Source organism: Hemitrygon akajei, chromosome 16, assembly GCF_048418815.1.
Source record: "Hemitrygon akajei chromosome 16, sHemAka1.3, whole genome shotgun sequence".
Taxonomy (NCBI): domain Eukaryota; kingdom Metazoa; phylum Chordata; class Chondrichthyes; order Myliobatiformes; family Dasyatidae; genus Hemitrygon; species Hemitrygon akajei.
Window position 1 is genome coordinate 75033559 of NC_133139.1, and position 13313 is coordinate 75046871.

General features: G+C 43.9%; 1 protein-coding gene across 3 annotated transcripts in view; it reads left to right on the forward strand.

Annotated features, from left to right (window-relative positions):
* The first annotated feature begins 829 nt into the window (after positions 1 to 829).
* LOC140740191 (hepatic lectin-like) overlaps positions 830 to 13313 on the forward strand; it is a 32611-nt gene continuing 20127 nt past the window's right edge. For 2 of the 3 annotated variants that reach the window (XM_073069203.1, XM_073069204.1), the window contains exons 1-2: positions 830 to 932; positions 1971 to 2090. In XM_073069203.1, the coding sequence (XP_072925304.1) occupies positions 851 to 932; positions 1971 to 2090 (202 nt within the window). In that variant the 5' untranslated portion in view covers positions 830 to 850. The remainder of the gene's footprint in view (positions 933 to 1970; positions 2091 to 13313) is intronic. The other variant, XM_073069205.1, reaches the window with a different exon arrangement.

The following is a 13313-nucleotide window of genomic DNA, read 5'->3' on the forward strand; positions in this document are numbered from 1 at the left end:
GACGGCTCGGGTGATTTCCGAGCAGAAGGAGCGGGGGACTGGCCACACCTGCGCTAAGTACAGCAGCCCCGAGAGCACCTCACACCTGATGACCAGGTTCTTTCCCGCTATCGATAGGGAGCGCCCTCCCCACAGCCCCAGTTTCTGTTTGACCTTGGCAGTCCGCTTCTGCCAGTTCTTGTTGCACGCCTCGGCCCCTCCGAACCAGATCCCCAACACCTTCACGTGATCAGACCTGATGGTGAATGGGATGCTGGATCGGTCGGGCCAGTTGCTGAAGAGCTTGGCTTCACTCTTCGTGCGGTTGACCCTGGCCCATGACGCCTGCTCGAACTGTTCGCAGATGCTAATCAGCCTGCGAACCGACGTCGGATCAGAGCAGAAGACGGTGACATCGTCCATGTACAGGGATGTTTTGACTTGGGTTCCTCCACTGCCGGGCAGCGTCACCCCCCCTTATGCCCCCATCCCTCCTGATTACTTCGGCAAAGGGTTCTATTGCCACAGAGTTGGGAAGCAGGCAATAATGGCTGAAGGTCAATTCCCCCTACTGGAAGCCTCTGGCATGTCAACTTTCCTTATAGTCGGTGTAGGGAGCTCTGTTGTTCATTATTTATTTAAACTATTGATTTTATAAGTAGAGAAAAGCAGATTTACTTTTGTCAGCTCGTACAAACTCTTCGAATACCAATGCTTAAAGTACAGCTGTCTCCATTCGCTTTGCACACTCCAGACTTACGTCTTGAAAATGTAGTGTTGCCAACTCACTGAGAGGAAGTGCGATAAAGAACTTTGCTTCCCCTTTGTCTCACAAGTTTTTCAAAGACAGGAAACCAAGACTCCTGAAAACATGGAGCATGAAAATACTTATGAAAATGTCAAAGAACGTGTTGAAATCCAAACTAGAAGAGCGGGAGAATCTTTGAAGCCAGGTAAATGCCATTGTTGCTTATCTCGCGTGTTACTTCTAAGTTACTGAGCAAGAATTTGGCTACTATTTCAGATCGAATCGAGGAAGCTAAAGGGCATTCGAGAGTATATTTTCTTAATGGAACTCCTCAAAAAGCTGAGCTCATTTTAATGGTAAAAGAGTACTGAAACATGTTTGTATTTCAGCCGCAGCATAATCTGAAATGGGGATTGATATCCCTGAGAAAACCAGCTTTCTTCTCTTACGACCAATGACATGTGGAGAGCTTGACGTAAAAATGTTGAATGCGAAATTGAGAGAAATGACACATTGAAGGGAGAATGATACCAGACGGCAGAATGCCATCTATTTTTGTATCAGGCAAATCTGAGAGAATGCAGTTACTACACATAGCTTCCAGTACCTGCATTCCCTGTCCGGGGAGGTTTGTCATCCGCTGCAACACTCTGAATCAGAAGATGAATTGGAGAGTAGCAAATGATACTCATTTGAATAAAATATGGGCAAAGTGAAACAGTGACTACAAGGATTACCGGGTTGAAAGCCTTATTCGTAAAAAGATTATAGAAACGTTGAGATGTTTCAGGAACAGAACTTAAGAAGAATTAGGCCAATCTGTCCGTCGAATCTGCTTCACTATTCGATCATGGTTAATTTATTTCCCTCTCAATGCCATTCTCCTGCTATCTCCCGTAACCTTAGACGCCCTTTCTGTTCAAGAGCCTATTTCCGTTTTAAATATACCCAAGGATTGGCCTCCACAGCAGTCTGTAGCAATTAATTCCACGTGTATACCCTCTCTGGCTAAATAAATTTCTCCTCCTCTCTGTTGTAAAGGGATCCTTAGATTTTACGGTTGCGTCTTCTGGCCTTAGAATTTCCCTTTGTCGAAAACACACTCTTCCGTAAATTTGCAGAACATGTTCCCTGTGGAGTTAATCGTTGGGCCTTCAGATTTGGGCTCTTCCCGTATCTAAATCAGGAAAGATTTGGATTCTACATGTTATTCTCAGTGATGATTTTCACTTAAATTTTGCAGAGTGCGCTGTCTGGCGAATGGAGCCTGCTAGAAGAAATTTCTCTGTCAGAGTGATCTATACACTCCTGGGTTTCTGCATCTTGCTCTCCGTTGTGTCTATCGTCACCACAGTTGTGCTGAGTAAGTTGCGGAACGATGCAGGAAACTGTCATTATCTCCACAATATGAATTATCAAAACTATTTAACGGCACACAATATCTAGGGGATATTAACAAAATAGTTTATATTACTTCAGTAGTTAGTAAGACGTAGCGAGGTTGTAATAAATCCAGGTTGCTGTGTAAAGGGAAATCTCGAATTAAGTTAAATACCTGAATCAGATACCTTTTCTTTCAACTATCATTTATTTGAGCATCTTTTTACTATTTTATTTGCGGGTTTTCAGCAGATTAGTGGAAGAGGACTGATGTAATGTCATTGCAGTTCCAGAACTTAACGGCCCAATCCATCGATGTAATGTGGAAGAACTGGAAGAAATAGTGTGGGAAAATAATGCCAAGGCAGAAAATTGTGAAATCATTCCTAACTTACAAGGTCATCCTCTCCGCTCCCACCCTTCCCCCTCAAGCTGCTTTCTGTAGTGTGCTGTCAGAGTAAGTCGAAAACCTAATGTACTTAAAGAAGTTTCCAATAATCAGGAGAAGAAATATTGCCTCAAAGCAAGGAAGTGGTCTGACGCGCTGGACGCCCCATACGGGCAATATAGAAAAAGTTCAATAGCATCGTGAATTCAGGATAGGTGATACATAGACCACCCCCCCCCCCCCACATCATACATCTCTCCATCTCTCCTCTCTCAATATGTCTGTCAGTCTGTCTATCTATCTAAGTTAGGTGCAAAAGCCCTAAGCACCCTAGATTTTTTTAAAAATCTACATTTTGTTTTAGACTTTTCTTTAATTCTGTGTTGTCGTGTCAGTAGAAAAAGGCAATGCTTAAATCTTCAAACATCCATTGTCCAAAAGAAAATGCTACAGAGACTCTTTTTTTGGTATTTCTTTAAAGTAAATACCATAATGCTTAAGGATCCAGTTTTGAAATAAAAACATTATTTTATCGGTATCTAGTACAGTTCAGGACTGAACAAAGAGAACAAACATGCGCTAATGGTCAATGACATGATGCGCTGCATGATATAAACTGATTAACTGAAACAAAAACTGGTGTAGAAGGAATCGAACAGGGAGAAAGTGAACCAAACTAAAAGCAAAGGGCGTGGCAGATATGAAAGCTTAACTTCAAATAATCAATTGTTACAGCATGGCAAGAGTGAGCTTTGCAACAACACAGAAGGTTGTAAAGAGAGAGATATGTTCAACAGCATGAGTTCTGGAATAGACAGGCTTGCTGGCGGAGGAATGAATGCTATCACGTTTATCAATGACTTTCAGTAGATACTACTAATAGAGCTAAAAGAGTAAACATCCCCCGAACTTCAGAACTAGCTGACGTATCCCGTAGTGATGGACAGAGGAGTAACTCGAACTCGCAAATGAATGACTTACGGGCAATTGTAATAAAGATTGAGGAAGTAGGCTCTCAGGGATTCGAGAATTCGGCATTGAATCTGAAAGGCTACAGTTGCTAGTAGACGAGGAATAGGACGTTCTGTTACTGTTGTTTGCTTGAGGCCTTGTTAGAACATTAAAGTAGGCCAGCGACAGAGTGAAAATGGTAGGAAAGCATAGGAAAAATCCCTGTTGTTTCTGTGCAATATACATTTAACATGCGGATTTCCTGTAGAAGGGAGACCACTCTCTGAACTCAAAATGCAGTAAGCTATGTTTGAGGACGTCAGATTGAATCTGTGATGATTGTGATAGGACTGCCCGGATCGCTGAAGGGTGCGAAGGGAATAGGTGAGAGCGTATGCGTTGGAACTTCCGTGGTTATATTTTTAAAATGGTGCTGGAAAACTGGAGTGATTTATGGAGCAATAAGAGTGTCTAGGCAGACACAAAATTAACACTCACATCAAAATACCTAAAGGCCATTCGGGGAGAATATATAACTGCAGGAGTCTTGTTCAAAGTGGCACATATTACAATGGCTGATCTGTTAAATCTAGTAACTCTGGTGCTGGAAGAATTACTCTTGCAAAAGAAAGCGATTTGAAAGGATAGATGTGGAAATAAATAAATAAATGAATAATCTTCAAGTTCTCTATCACAAGGACTTCTGATGGCCCCTTCTGGCTCACATAATTTCCTTTTTAATCTCCTTCCTGTTAGCCTTATCTTCTAGATCCCTAACATTACCTAACTCTCTGAACCTCTTGTAAGCTTTTCTTTTCTTCCTGACTAGGGCTATTACATCCTTTGTACACCACGGTTCCTGTGCCCTACCATAACTACCCTGTCTCACTGGAACGTACCTATGCAGAACTCTGCACAAATATCCACTGTACGTTTGCCACATTTCTTTCGTACTTTTCCCTGAGAACATTTGTTCCCAATTTAAGCTTCCAATTTCCTGACTGATAGCCTCATAATTCCCCATATTCCTAGTAAACCCTTTTCTAACTTCTCTGTTTCTATCTCTCTGCAATGCTATAGTAAAGGAGATACAATTATAGATCCATAGAACCATAGAATACTACAGCACAGTACAGGTCCTTCAGCTCTCCACGTTGTGCCGACCGATATAATCCTTAAAAAACGTACTAAACCCACACTACCCCATAACCCTCCATTTTCCTTTCATCCATGTGCCTGTCCAAGAGGTTCTTAAATACCCCTAATGTTTTAGCCTCCACCACCATCCTTGGCAAGTCATTCCAGGCACTCAAAACTCTTTGTGTAAAAAATTTACCCCTGATGTCTCCCCTAAACTTCCCTCCCTTAATTCTGTACATTTGCCCTCTGGTGTTTGCTATTGGTGCCCTGGGAAACAAGTACTGACTATCCAGCCTCTCATAATCTTGTAGACCTTTATCAAATCCTCTCTCATTCTTCTACGCTCCAAAGAGAAAAGTCCCAGCTCTGCTAACCTTGTTTCATACGACTTGTTCTCCAAACCAGGCAACATTCTGGTAAATCTCCTCTCCATAGTTTCCACATCCTTCCTATAATGAGGTGACCAGAACTGAACACAATACTGAATTGCAATCTCACCAGAGATTTGTAGAGTTACAACATGACCTCTCTACTCTTGAACTCAATCCCCCTATTAATGAAGCCTAGCATCCCATAGGCCTTCTTAACTAGCCTATAAACCTGTGCAGCGACCTTGAGAGATGTATGGATTTGACCCCCATTGTCTCTTTGTTCATCCACACTCTTAAGTAACTGACCATTAATCCTGTACTCAGTCTTCTGGTTTGTCCTTCCAAAATGCATCACCTCACACTTGTCCGGATTGAACTCCATCTGCCATTTTTCTGCCCAACTCTGCAGCCTGTCTATATCCTCTTGTAACATTTGACAACCTACAGCTCCATCTACAACTCCTCCAATCTTTGTGTCATCCGCAAACTTACTCACCCATTCTTCCACCTCTACATCCAGGTCATTTATAAAAATCACAAATAGCAGGGGTCCCGGGACAGATCCCTACGGCACTCCACTAGTCACCGACCTCCAGGCAGAATACTTTCCTTCCACAACTACCCACTGCTTTCTTCCTTTAAGCCATTTTTTAAATCCAAACAGCCAAGGTTCCACTTATCCCATGCCTCATCACTTTCTAGATTAGTCTCTCGTGAGGGACCTTGTCAAATGCTTTGTTAAAGTCCATGTAGACCACATCCACTGCCCTACCCTCATCAATTTCTTTTGTTACCTCTTCAAAAAACTCAATCAGGCTCGTGAGGCACAATCATCCCGTCACAAAGCCATGTTGACTATCCATGAGTAGACTGCATTTCTCCAAATGCTTGTAGACCCTATCCTTAAGAATCCTTTCCAATAGTTTGCAGACCACCGATGTAAGACTCACTGGTCTATAGTTCCCAGGTTTCTCCCTATTACCTTTTTTAAACAAGGGAACTACATTTGCCATTCTCCAGTACTCCGGCACTTCCCCTGTAGCCAAAGAGGATTCAAAGATTATAGCTAATGCTCCTAGTACCTCTTCTCTCAATTCCCACAACAACCTGGGGTGTATCATATCCAGCCCTGGGGATTTATCTATCTTAATGTTTTTAAGAATATCCAGCACTTCTTCTTCCTTAATCTCCATATTGTCCAGCACACAGGCCCGCTCAACTTCGACCTCATCTTGATCAAGATCCTTTTCACTTGTGAATACTGAAGCAAAGTATTCATTTAGGACCTCCCCAACCTCCTTTGCCTCCAGGCACATATTGCCATCTTTATCCTTTAGCGGTCACTTTTGTTCACCTCTTTATCCTTCACCTTCATACTCGTCATCCTCCTACTCTTCACATACGCATAGAATGCCTTGGGGTTCTCCTTAATCCTACATGCCAAGGCCTTCTCATGCCCCCTTCGAGCTCTCTTGAGTCCTTTCTTTAGCTCCTTCCTGGCTATCCGATATTTCTCATGCCGCTCCTACTTCCTGCTTCTTATATCTAACATATGCTTCCTTTTTCCCCTTAACGAGTTGCCGCACGTGTTTCGTCAGCCACGGTTCCCTTTTCCAACCATTTTTTCCTTGCATTAGTGGGAGAAACCTATACTGAACCCAGCTCAAGTGGTCTGTAAAATTCTGCCACATTACTTCCGTGCTTTCCCCTTTGAACATCTGTTTCCAATTTACTCTCTCTAGTTCCTGACTCATCGCTTCAAAGTTAGCCCTTCGCCAGTTAAGCACTTTCCATTTCGTCTGATTTTATCCCTTTCTATAGCTATGCCGAAGCTAAGGGAGTTGTGGTCACTCTCACCAAAATGCTCCCCCACCAAGAGGTCTGTCACCTGACCGAGTTCATTACCCAGAACTAGATCCAGTATAGCCTCTGATCTCGTCGGCCAGTCCACATACTGTGTCAGGAATTCTTGTTGAACACACCTGACAAATTCAGCTCCATGTACCCCCCTTGCAGTCGGGAGGTGCCAGTCAATATGAGGGAATTTGAAATCACCCATAACTACTACCCTGTATTTCCTACACCATTTTAAAATTTGCCTGTTTATCTGCTCCTCGGTGTCCCGAGGACTATTTGGGGGCCTATAGACTACTCGAAGCACAGTAATTGACCCCTTCCTATTTCTGACTTCCACCCAGACCGACTCCGTGAACACTCCCTCTGCAGCGTCCTCCCTTTTTTATAGCTATGATACTATCCCTGACCAGCAATGCCACGCCCACCCCTTTTCTACCTCCCATCCTATTCCTTTTAAAACACCCGAAGCCCGGGACCTGCATCATCCAATCCTGCTCTTCCTCCAACCAAGTTTCAGTAACGGTCACAACATCGTACTTCCACGATCTAATCCATGCTCTAAGTTCATCCTCCTTGTTCATAATACTCCTAGCATTGAAATAGACACATTTCAACCACTTTAACTGGCTACAATTATGTTCTGTTCCCTGCCTGTCCTTCCTCATCAACTCAGAACTCTTAGCATCATGCCCTTGTCCTTCTACCTTAATCCCTGCACTCATATTCTGATTCCCACCCCCTGCCAAGCCAGTTTAAACCCTCCCCAAGAGCTCTATTAAACTTGCCCGCCCGGTTATTGGACCCCTGGGATTCGAGTGCAACCCATCCTTTTTGTCCAATGATCCAGAAATCTGAATCCCTGCCGCCTGCTCCATTCCCTCAGCCATGCATTTATCCTCCACCTCATTCTATTCTTATTCTCACTGTCATGTGGCACAGGCAGTAATCCCGAGATTAGTACCTTTGAGGTCCTGCTTTTCAACTTCCTTCCTAACTCCCGGTAGTCTTCTTTCAGGACCTATCTCTCTATCTTATGATCACTATCTCCAAAATGCTCTCCCACTGTGAGCTCTGACACCTGACCAGGTTTATTGCCCAATACCAAATCAAGTACCGTCTCTCCTCTTGTAGGCTTATATATATATATATTGTGTCAAGAAAACTTCCTGAACACACTTAACAAACTCCACCCCATCTAAACCCCTTGCTGTGCAGAGATGCCAATCGACATTTGGGAAATTAAAATCTTCCATCACGACAATTATTTTATTATTACACTTTCCAGGATCTGTCTCTCTATCTGCTCGTCGATATCCCTGTTACTATTGGGCGACCTTTTCGTGAAGGTCACGCCTGCCCCTAAAGAGGCCCCAGTGATCCAGAAATTCTTTACCCCTGCCCCCTGCTCCAGGTAAGATACTTGAAAATCTCCTCTGCAAACATTATATTATTCACATCCTTCCTGTAGTGAGGTGACCAGCAATGGACACTATACCCCAAGTGGAGTCTAACTAAGGTCTTGAACACTACCTCACGGCTCTTGAACTCAATCCCACTGTTGATGAAAGGCATCATCATACCATAAGCCTTCTTAACAATACGGTCAACTGCGCAGCTTTGAGTGCCCTATGGGCACGGAGACCAAGATCTCACTGATCATCAGCACTACCTAGAGTCTTACCATTAATCGTATTTCACTCTTCAAATCAAAAAGAACCACTTTAGAATAAACTGTGTTGAACTCCTTCTGCCACTTCTCAGTCCAGTTATGCATCCTAACGATGCCCCACGCTAACCCTGACAACCCTCTAGATCAGGCATGGGCAAACTGCGGCCCGGGGGCCATATGCGGGCCGTTAAGCTTTTTAATCCGGCCCGCAGAACTTGATGAAATTATATTAATAAACCTTGTTAACGTTTTTCCCCCCGCAATTCTGGCGTTTTCGCCACAACAAAATTAAATCCAGAGTTCTAGACTATCTACAACATCCCAAATTTTGTGTCATCAGCAAACTTACTAACTTACCCCTCTAACTCCTCATCAAGACAATTTATGAATCTCGCAAAGAGGAAAAGGCCCCAGAACAGGCTTGTGCAGAATACCACCGATCACCACCTACGAACCACTAGCAACCATTCTTTACCAATTGTGGAAATCAATTCTGGCTCCACAAAGCAAGGTCCCCTTATATCCCATGTCTCATTAATTTCTTCGTGACCCTTGCATGGGCAACCATATCAAATGCCTTACTGAAATCCATATGTACTACATCAACTGCTCTACCTTCATCAATGTGTTTTGATATATCCTCAAATAATTCAATCGGGTTCGTAAGGCATGACCTGCCCTTGACAAATCATGCTGACTATCCCTAATCAGATTATCACTCTCCAAAAACTCATAAATAATGCCTGTCAGGATCTTCTCCAAAAACTTACACACCACTGAAGTAATACTCACCGGTCTATAATTTCCTGGATTATCTCTGCACCCTATCTTAAACAGGAACAACATTTACAACCTTCCAGTCTTCCGGTACTTCTCCGGTCCCGATTGATGATGCAAAGATCATCCCCAGAGGCTCGGTAATCACTTCCCGCGCTCCCACAGTAGCATGGGTATGACTCCTCCGGTCCTAGTGACTTACTTAACTTCATACCTTTCAAAAACTCCAGCACATCCTCTTTCGTAATGTCTATACACTCAAGTGCTTCAGTCCTCTGTAAGTCATCCGCTCAATTGCCAAAGTCTTTTTCATTGGTAAATACTGAAGCAAAATATTAGATAAGTAGCACCGCTACTTCGTCCACCTCCCTGTACATGTTTTCACAAATTTAATTCTGTTTAGTACTAATCCCACCCAGCTCTCCCTCCAGCTCTTTGCATACTTGTAGAACATCTTAGGGTTTTCCTTAATCCTGCTCGCCAAGCCCTCTCATAGACCCTTCAGGCTCTCCTAACTCCATTCCTGAGCTCCTTCCTTGCCACCTTGAAATTTAATGAAGTTCTAACAGTACCTAGTTTCTTGAACATTTTCCACACTTCTGCTGTGCATCTCACTGAAAACATCTTCTCCTAATTTATGTTCCTAAGTTCCTGCCTAATAGCATCATATCTGCCCTTAATACAATGAAATGCTCCACGTTGTCTGCTCCTTCCCTTTCCCGCACTATGCTAAAGGAAATGGAGTTGTGATGACTACCTCAAAAATGCTCTCCTGTCGAGAGTAATGCCATCTGACCAGGTTCCTTTCCCAATACCAGATCAAGTGTTCTCCTCCAGTTGTTTTTTTTTTTTACATATTGTGTCAGGAAACCTTCCTGAACACACCTAAGAAACTAGATCCCACCTGAAACCCTTGCTCTGAGGTGATGCCAGACAATATATCTGGAAAGCTAAAGTTCCCTTTGCATAACAAACCTATTAGCATTGCACCATTCCGGTACCTGCCTCCCTATCTGCTCTTCTATATCTCTGTTCCTAATGGAAGTCTATAAAAACACCCTTTAGAGTTATTGCCCTATTCCTGTTTCTGACTTCCACTCACGAGGACTCGGTAGACAATCCCTCCATATCTTCCTCCTTTACTGCAGCCGTGATGCTATCCCTGATTAGAAATGCCACTCCCCCACATCGTTTGCCTCTCTCGGTATTGATATGCACCAATACCTTTGGCTGCTCACCTCCCCTACAACAATATTCTCAAATGGCTCAGAGGCATCCTGAAGCCCAGCACACGGGAGGCAACCCATTATCCTGGCATCTCTTTTGCAGACTCATGACCTTCTATCTGTCCCCGTAATTGTCGTGTTCCCTGTGACTGTTTCTCCGCCTGACTTCACGCTCCCCTTTTGAGGCTCAGAGCCGACCACAGTTCTATTAGTCTTGCTGCAGCTGCCTTGCCCAGATAGGCATCTCGCCCAGTACTATCTGGACGGGTATACCTGTTGCTAATGGGAATGGCCACAGCGGGACCCTGCACTGACTTCTTTCTCCCTGTACCTCTCTCGGTGTTCACTCATCTACTCATGAAATTCTGCACTCCAGATATAACTACCTGTCAACAGTCATATCTATCAATTGTCTGCCTTCCTGATGATCTCATGCTCATCCATCTTCAGATGCAGCACCTTAATATAGCACTTCGTGAGCTGGAGTTGGCTGCACATCCCGCAGGTGTGGTCATCCGGGAAACTACTAGGTTCTATGAATTCCCATATCCTACAGGTAGAGCATTCTGCTGCCATATCTGCCATCCTGTCTGCACTGTACAAGGGGTAACTAAGACCAAATTTTCTATCATGTTTCTTTGGCTGCAGTCTCTACTCGTCAAACCCTCTCGAGTCAAAGCCTGACGCTCCTCCTCTCACCGTTGGGGGACTCCCAAAAATAACTGCCTCGCTTGTCTCTTCTGTGCTTTTATTTACTTTGCGGTGCTCCTGTCCCGCCACTGATAGGTCCTCAGGAATGTCCGAATGCCCGTGAAGCCTTTGGCATCATTATCGATTAACATCCAATATTGCAATTCCCAGGGAATAGCAAGTGGATGTGCTGTTTAGATTTTAATTTTCTTTCCTGCAGTCGATGAATTTGCAAATTGAGATAACTCATATGATTGGGGTCGGCGGAGCAATGACAATTCATGGTATAACAGAATTTGGTGTGATTAATGCTTCCGTATTTAGAATGGACGCCGAAGCCATCGTCCTATATTGGACAGAACTTCTTCATAATACAGAAAACGTCTTTACAGACTGTACGCCCACTTTCAGTTAGTGGGCACTGCTATTGAATTTATAGACAATAGACAATAGGTGCAGAAGTAGACCATTCGGCCCTTCGAGCCTGCATCGCCATTCTGAGATCATGGCTGATCATCTACTATCAATACCCGGTTCCTGCCTTGACCCCATATCCCTTGATTCCCTTATCCATAAGATACCTATCTAGCTCCTTCTTGAAAGCTTTCAGAGAACTGGCCTCCACTGCCTTCTGAGGCACTGCATTCCAGACCCCGCAACTCTCTGGGAGAAGAAGTTTATCCTTAACTCTGTCCTAAATGACCTACCACTTATTCTCAAACCATGCCCTCTGGTACTGGGCTCTCTCAGCATCTGGAACATATTTCCTGCCTCTATCTTGTCCAATCCCTTAATAATCTTATATGTTGCAATCAGATCCCCTCTCAATCTCCCTAATTCCAGCGTGTACAAGCCCAGGATCTCTAACCTCTCCGCGTAAGACAGTCTGGACATCCCAGGAAATAACCTCGTGAATCTACGCTTCACTGCCTCTACAGCCAGGATGTCCTTCCTTAACCCTGGAGACCAAAACTGTACACAATACTCCAGGTGTGGTCTCACCAGGGCCCTGTACAAATGCAAAAGGATTTCCTTGCTCTTGTACTCAATTCCCTTTGTAATAAAGGCCAATATTCCATTAACCTTCTTCACTGCCTGCTGCACTTGCTCATTCACCTTCAGTGACTGATGAACAAGGGCTCCTAGATCTCTTTGTATTTCTCCCTTACCTAACTCTACACCGTTCAGATAATAATCTGCCTTCGTGTTCTTACTCCCAAAGTGGATAACGTCACACATATTCACATTAAACGTTATCTGCCAAGTATCTGTCCACTCACTCAGCCTATCCAAGTCACCCTGAATTCTCCTAACATCCTCATCACATGTCACACTGCCACCCAGCTTAGTATCATCAGCAAACTTGCTGATGTTATTCTCAATGCCTTCATGTAAATCGTTGATGTAAATCGTAAACAGCTGTGGTACCAATACCGAGCCCTGTGGCACCCCACTAGTCACCATCTGCAATTCTGAGAAACAGCCATTCACCGTTACCCTTTGCTTTCTATCTACCAACCAGTTTTCTGTTCATGTCAATATCTTCCCCCCAATGCCATGAGCTCTGATTTTACCGACCAATCTCCTATGTGGGACCTTATCAAATGCCTTCCGAAAATCGAGGTACACTACATCCACTGGATCTCCCTTGTCTAACTTCCTGGTTACATCCACGAAAAACTCCAATAGATTAGTCAAGCATGATTTGCCCTTGGTAAATCCATGTTGCCTCGGCCCAATCCTATCACTGCTATCTAGATATGCCACTATTTCATCTTTAATAATGGACTCTCGCATCTTCCCCACTACTGATGTTAGGCTGACAGAACGATAGTTCTCTGTTTTCTCCCTCCCTCCTTTCTTAAAAAGTGGGATAACATTAGCCATTCTCTAATCCTCAGGAACTGATCCTGAATCTAAGGAACATCGGAAAATGATTACCAATGCATTCGCAATTTCCAGGGCCACCTCCTTTAGTACCCTAGGATGCAGACCATCTGGACCTGGGGATTTGTCAACCTTCAGTCCCATCAGTCTACTCATCACCGTTTCCTTCCTAATGTCAATCTGCTTCATTTCGTCTGTTACCCTATGTCCTTGGCCCATCCACACATCTGGGAGATTGCTTGTGTCTTCC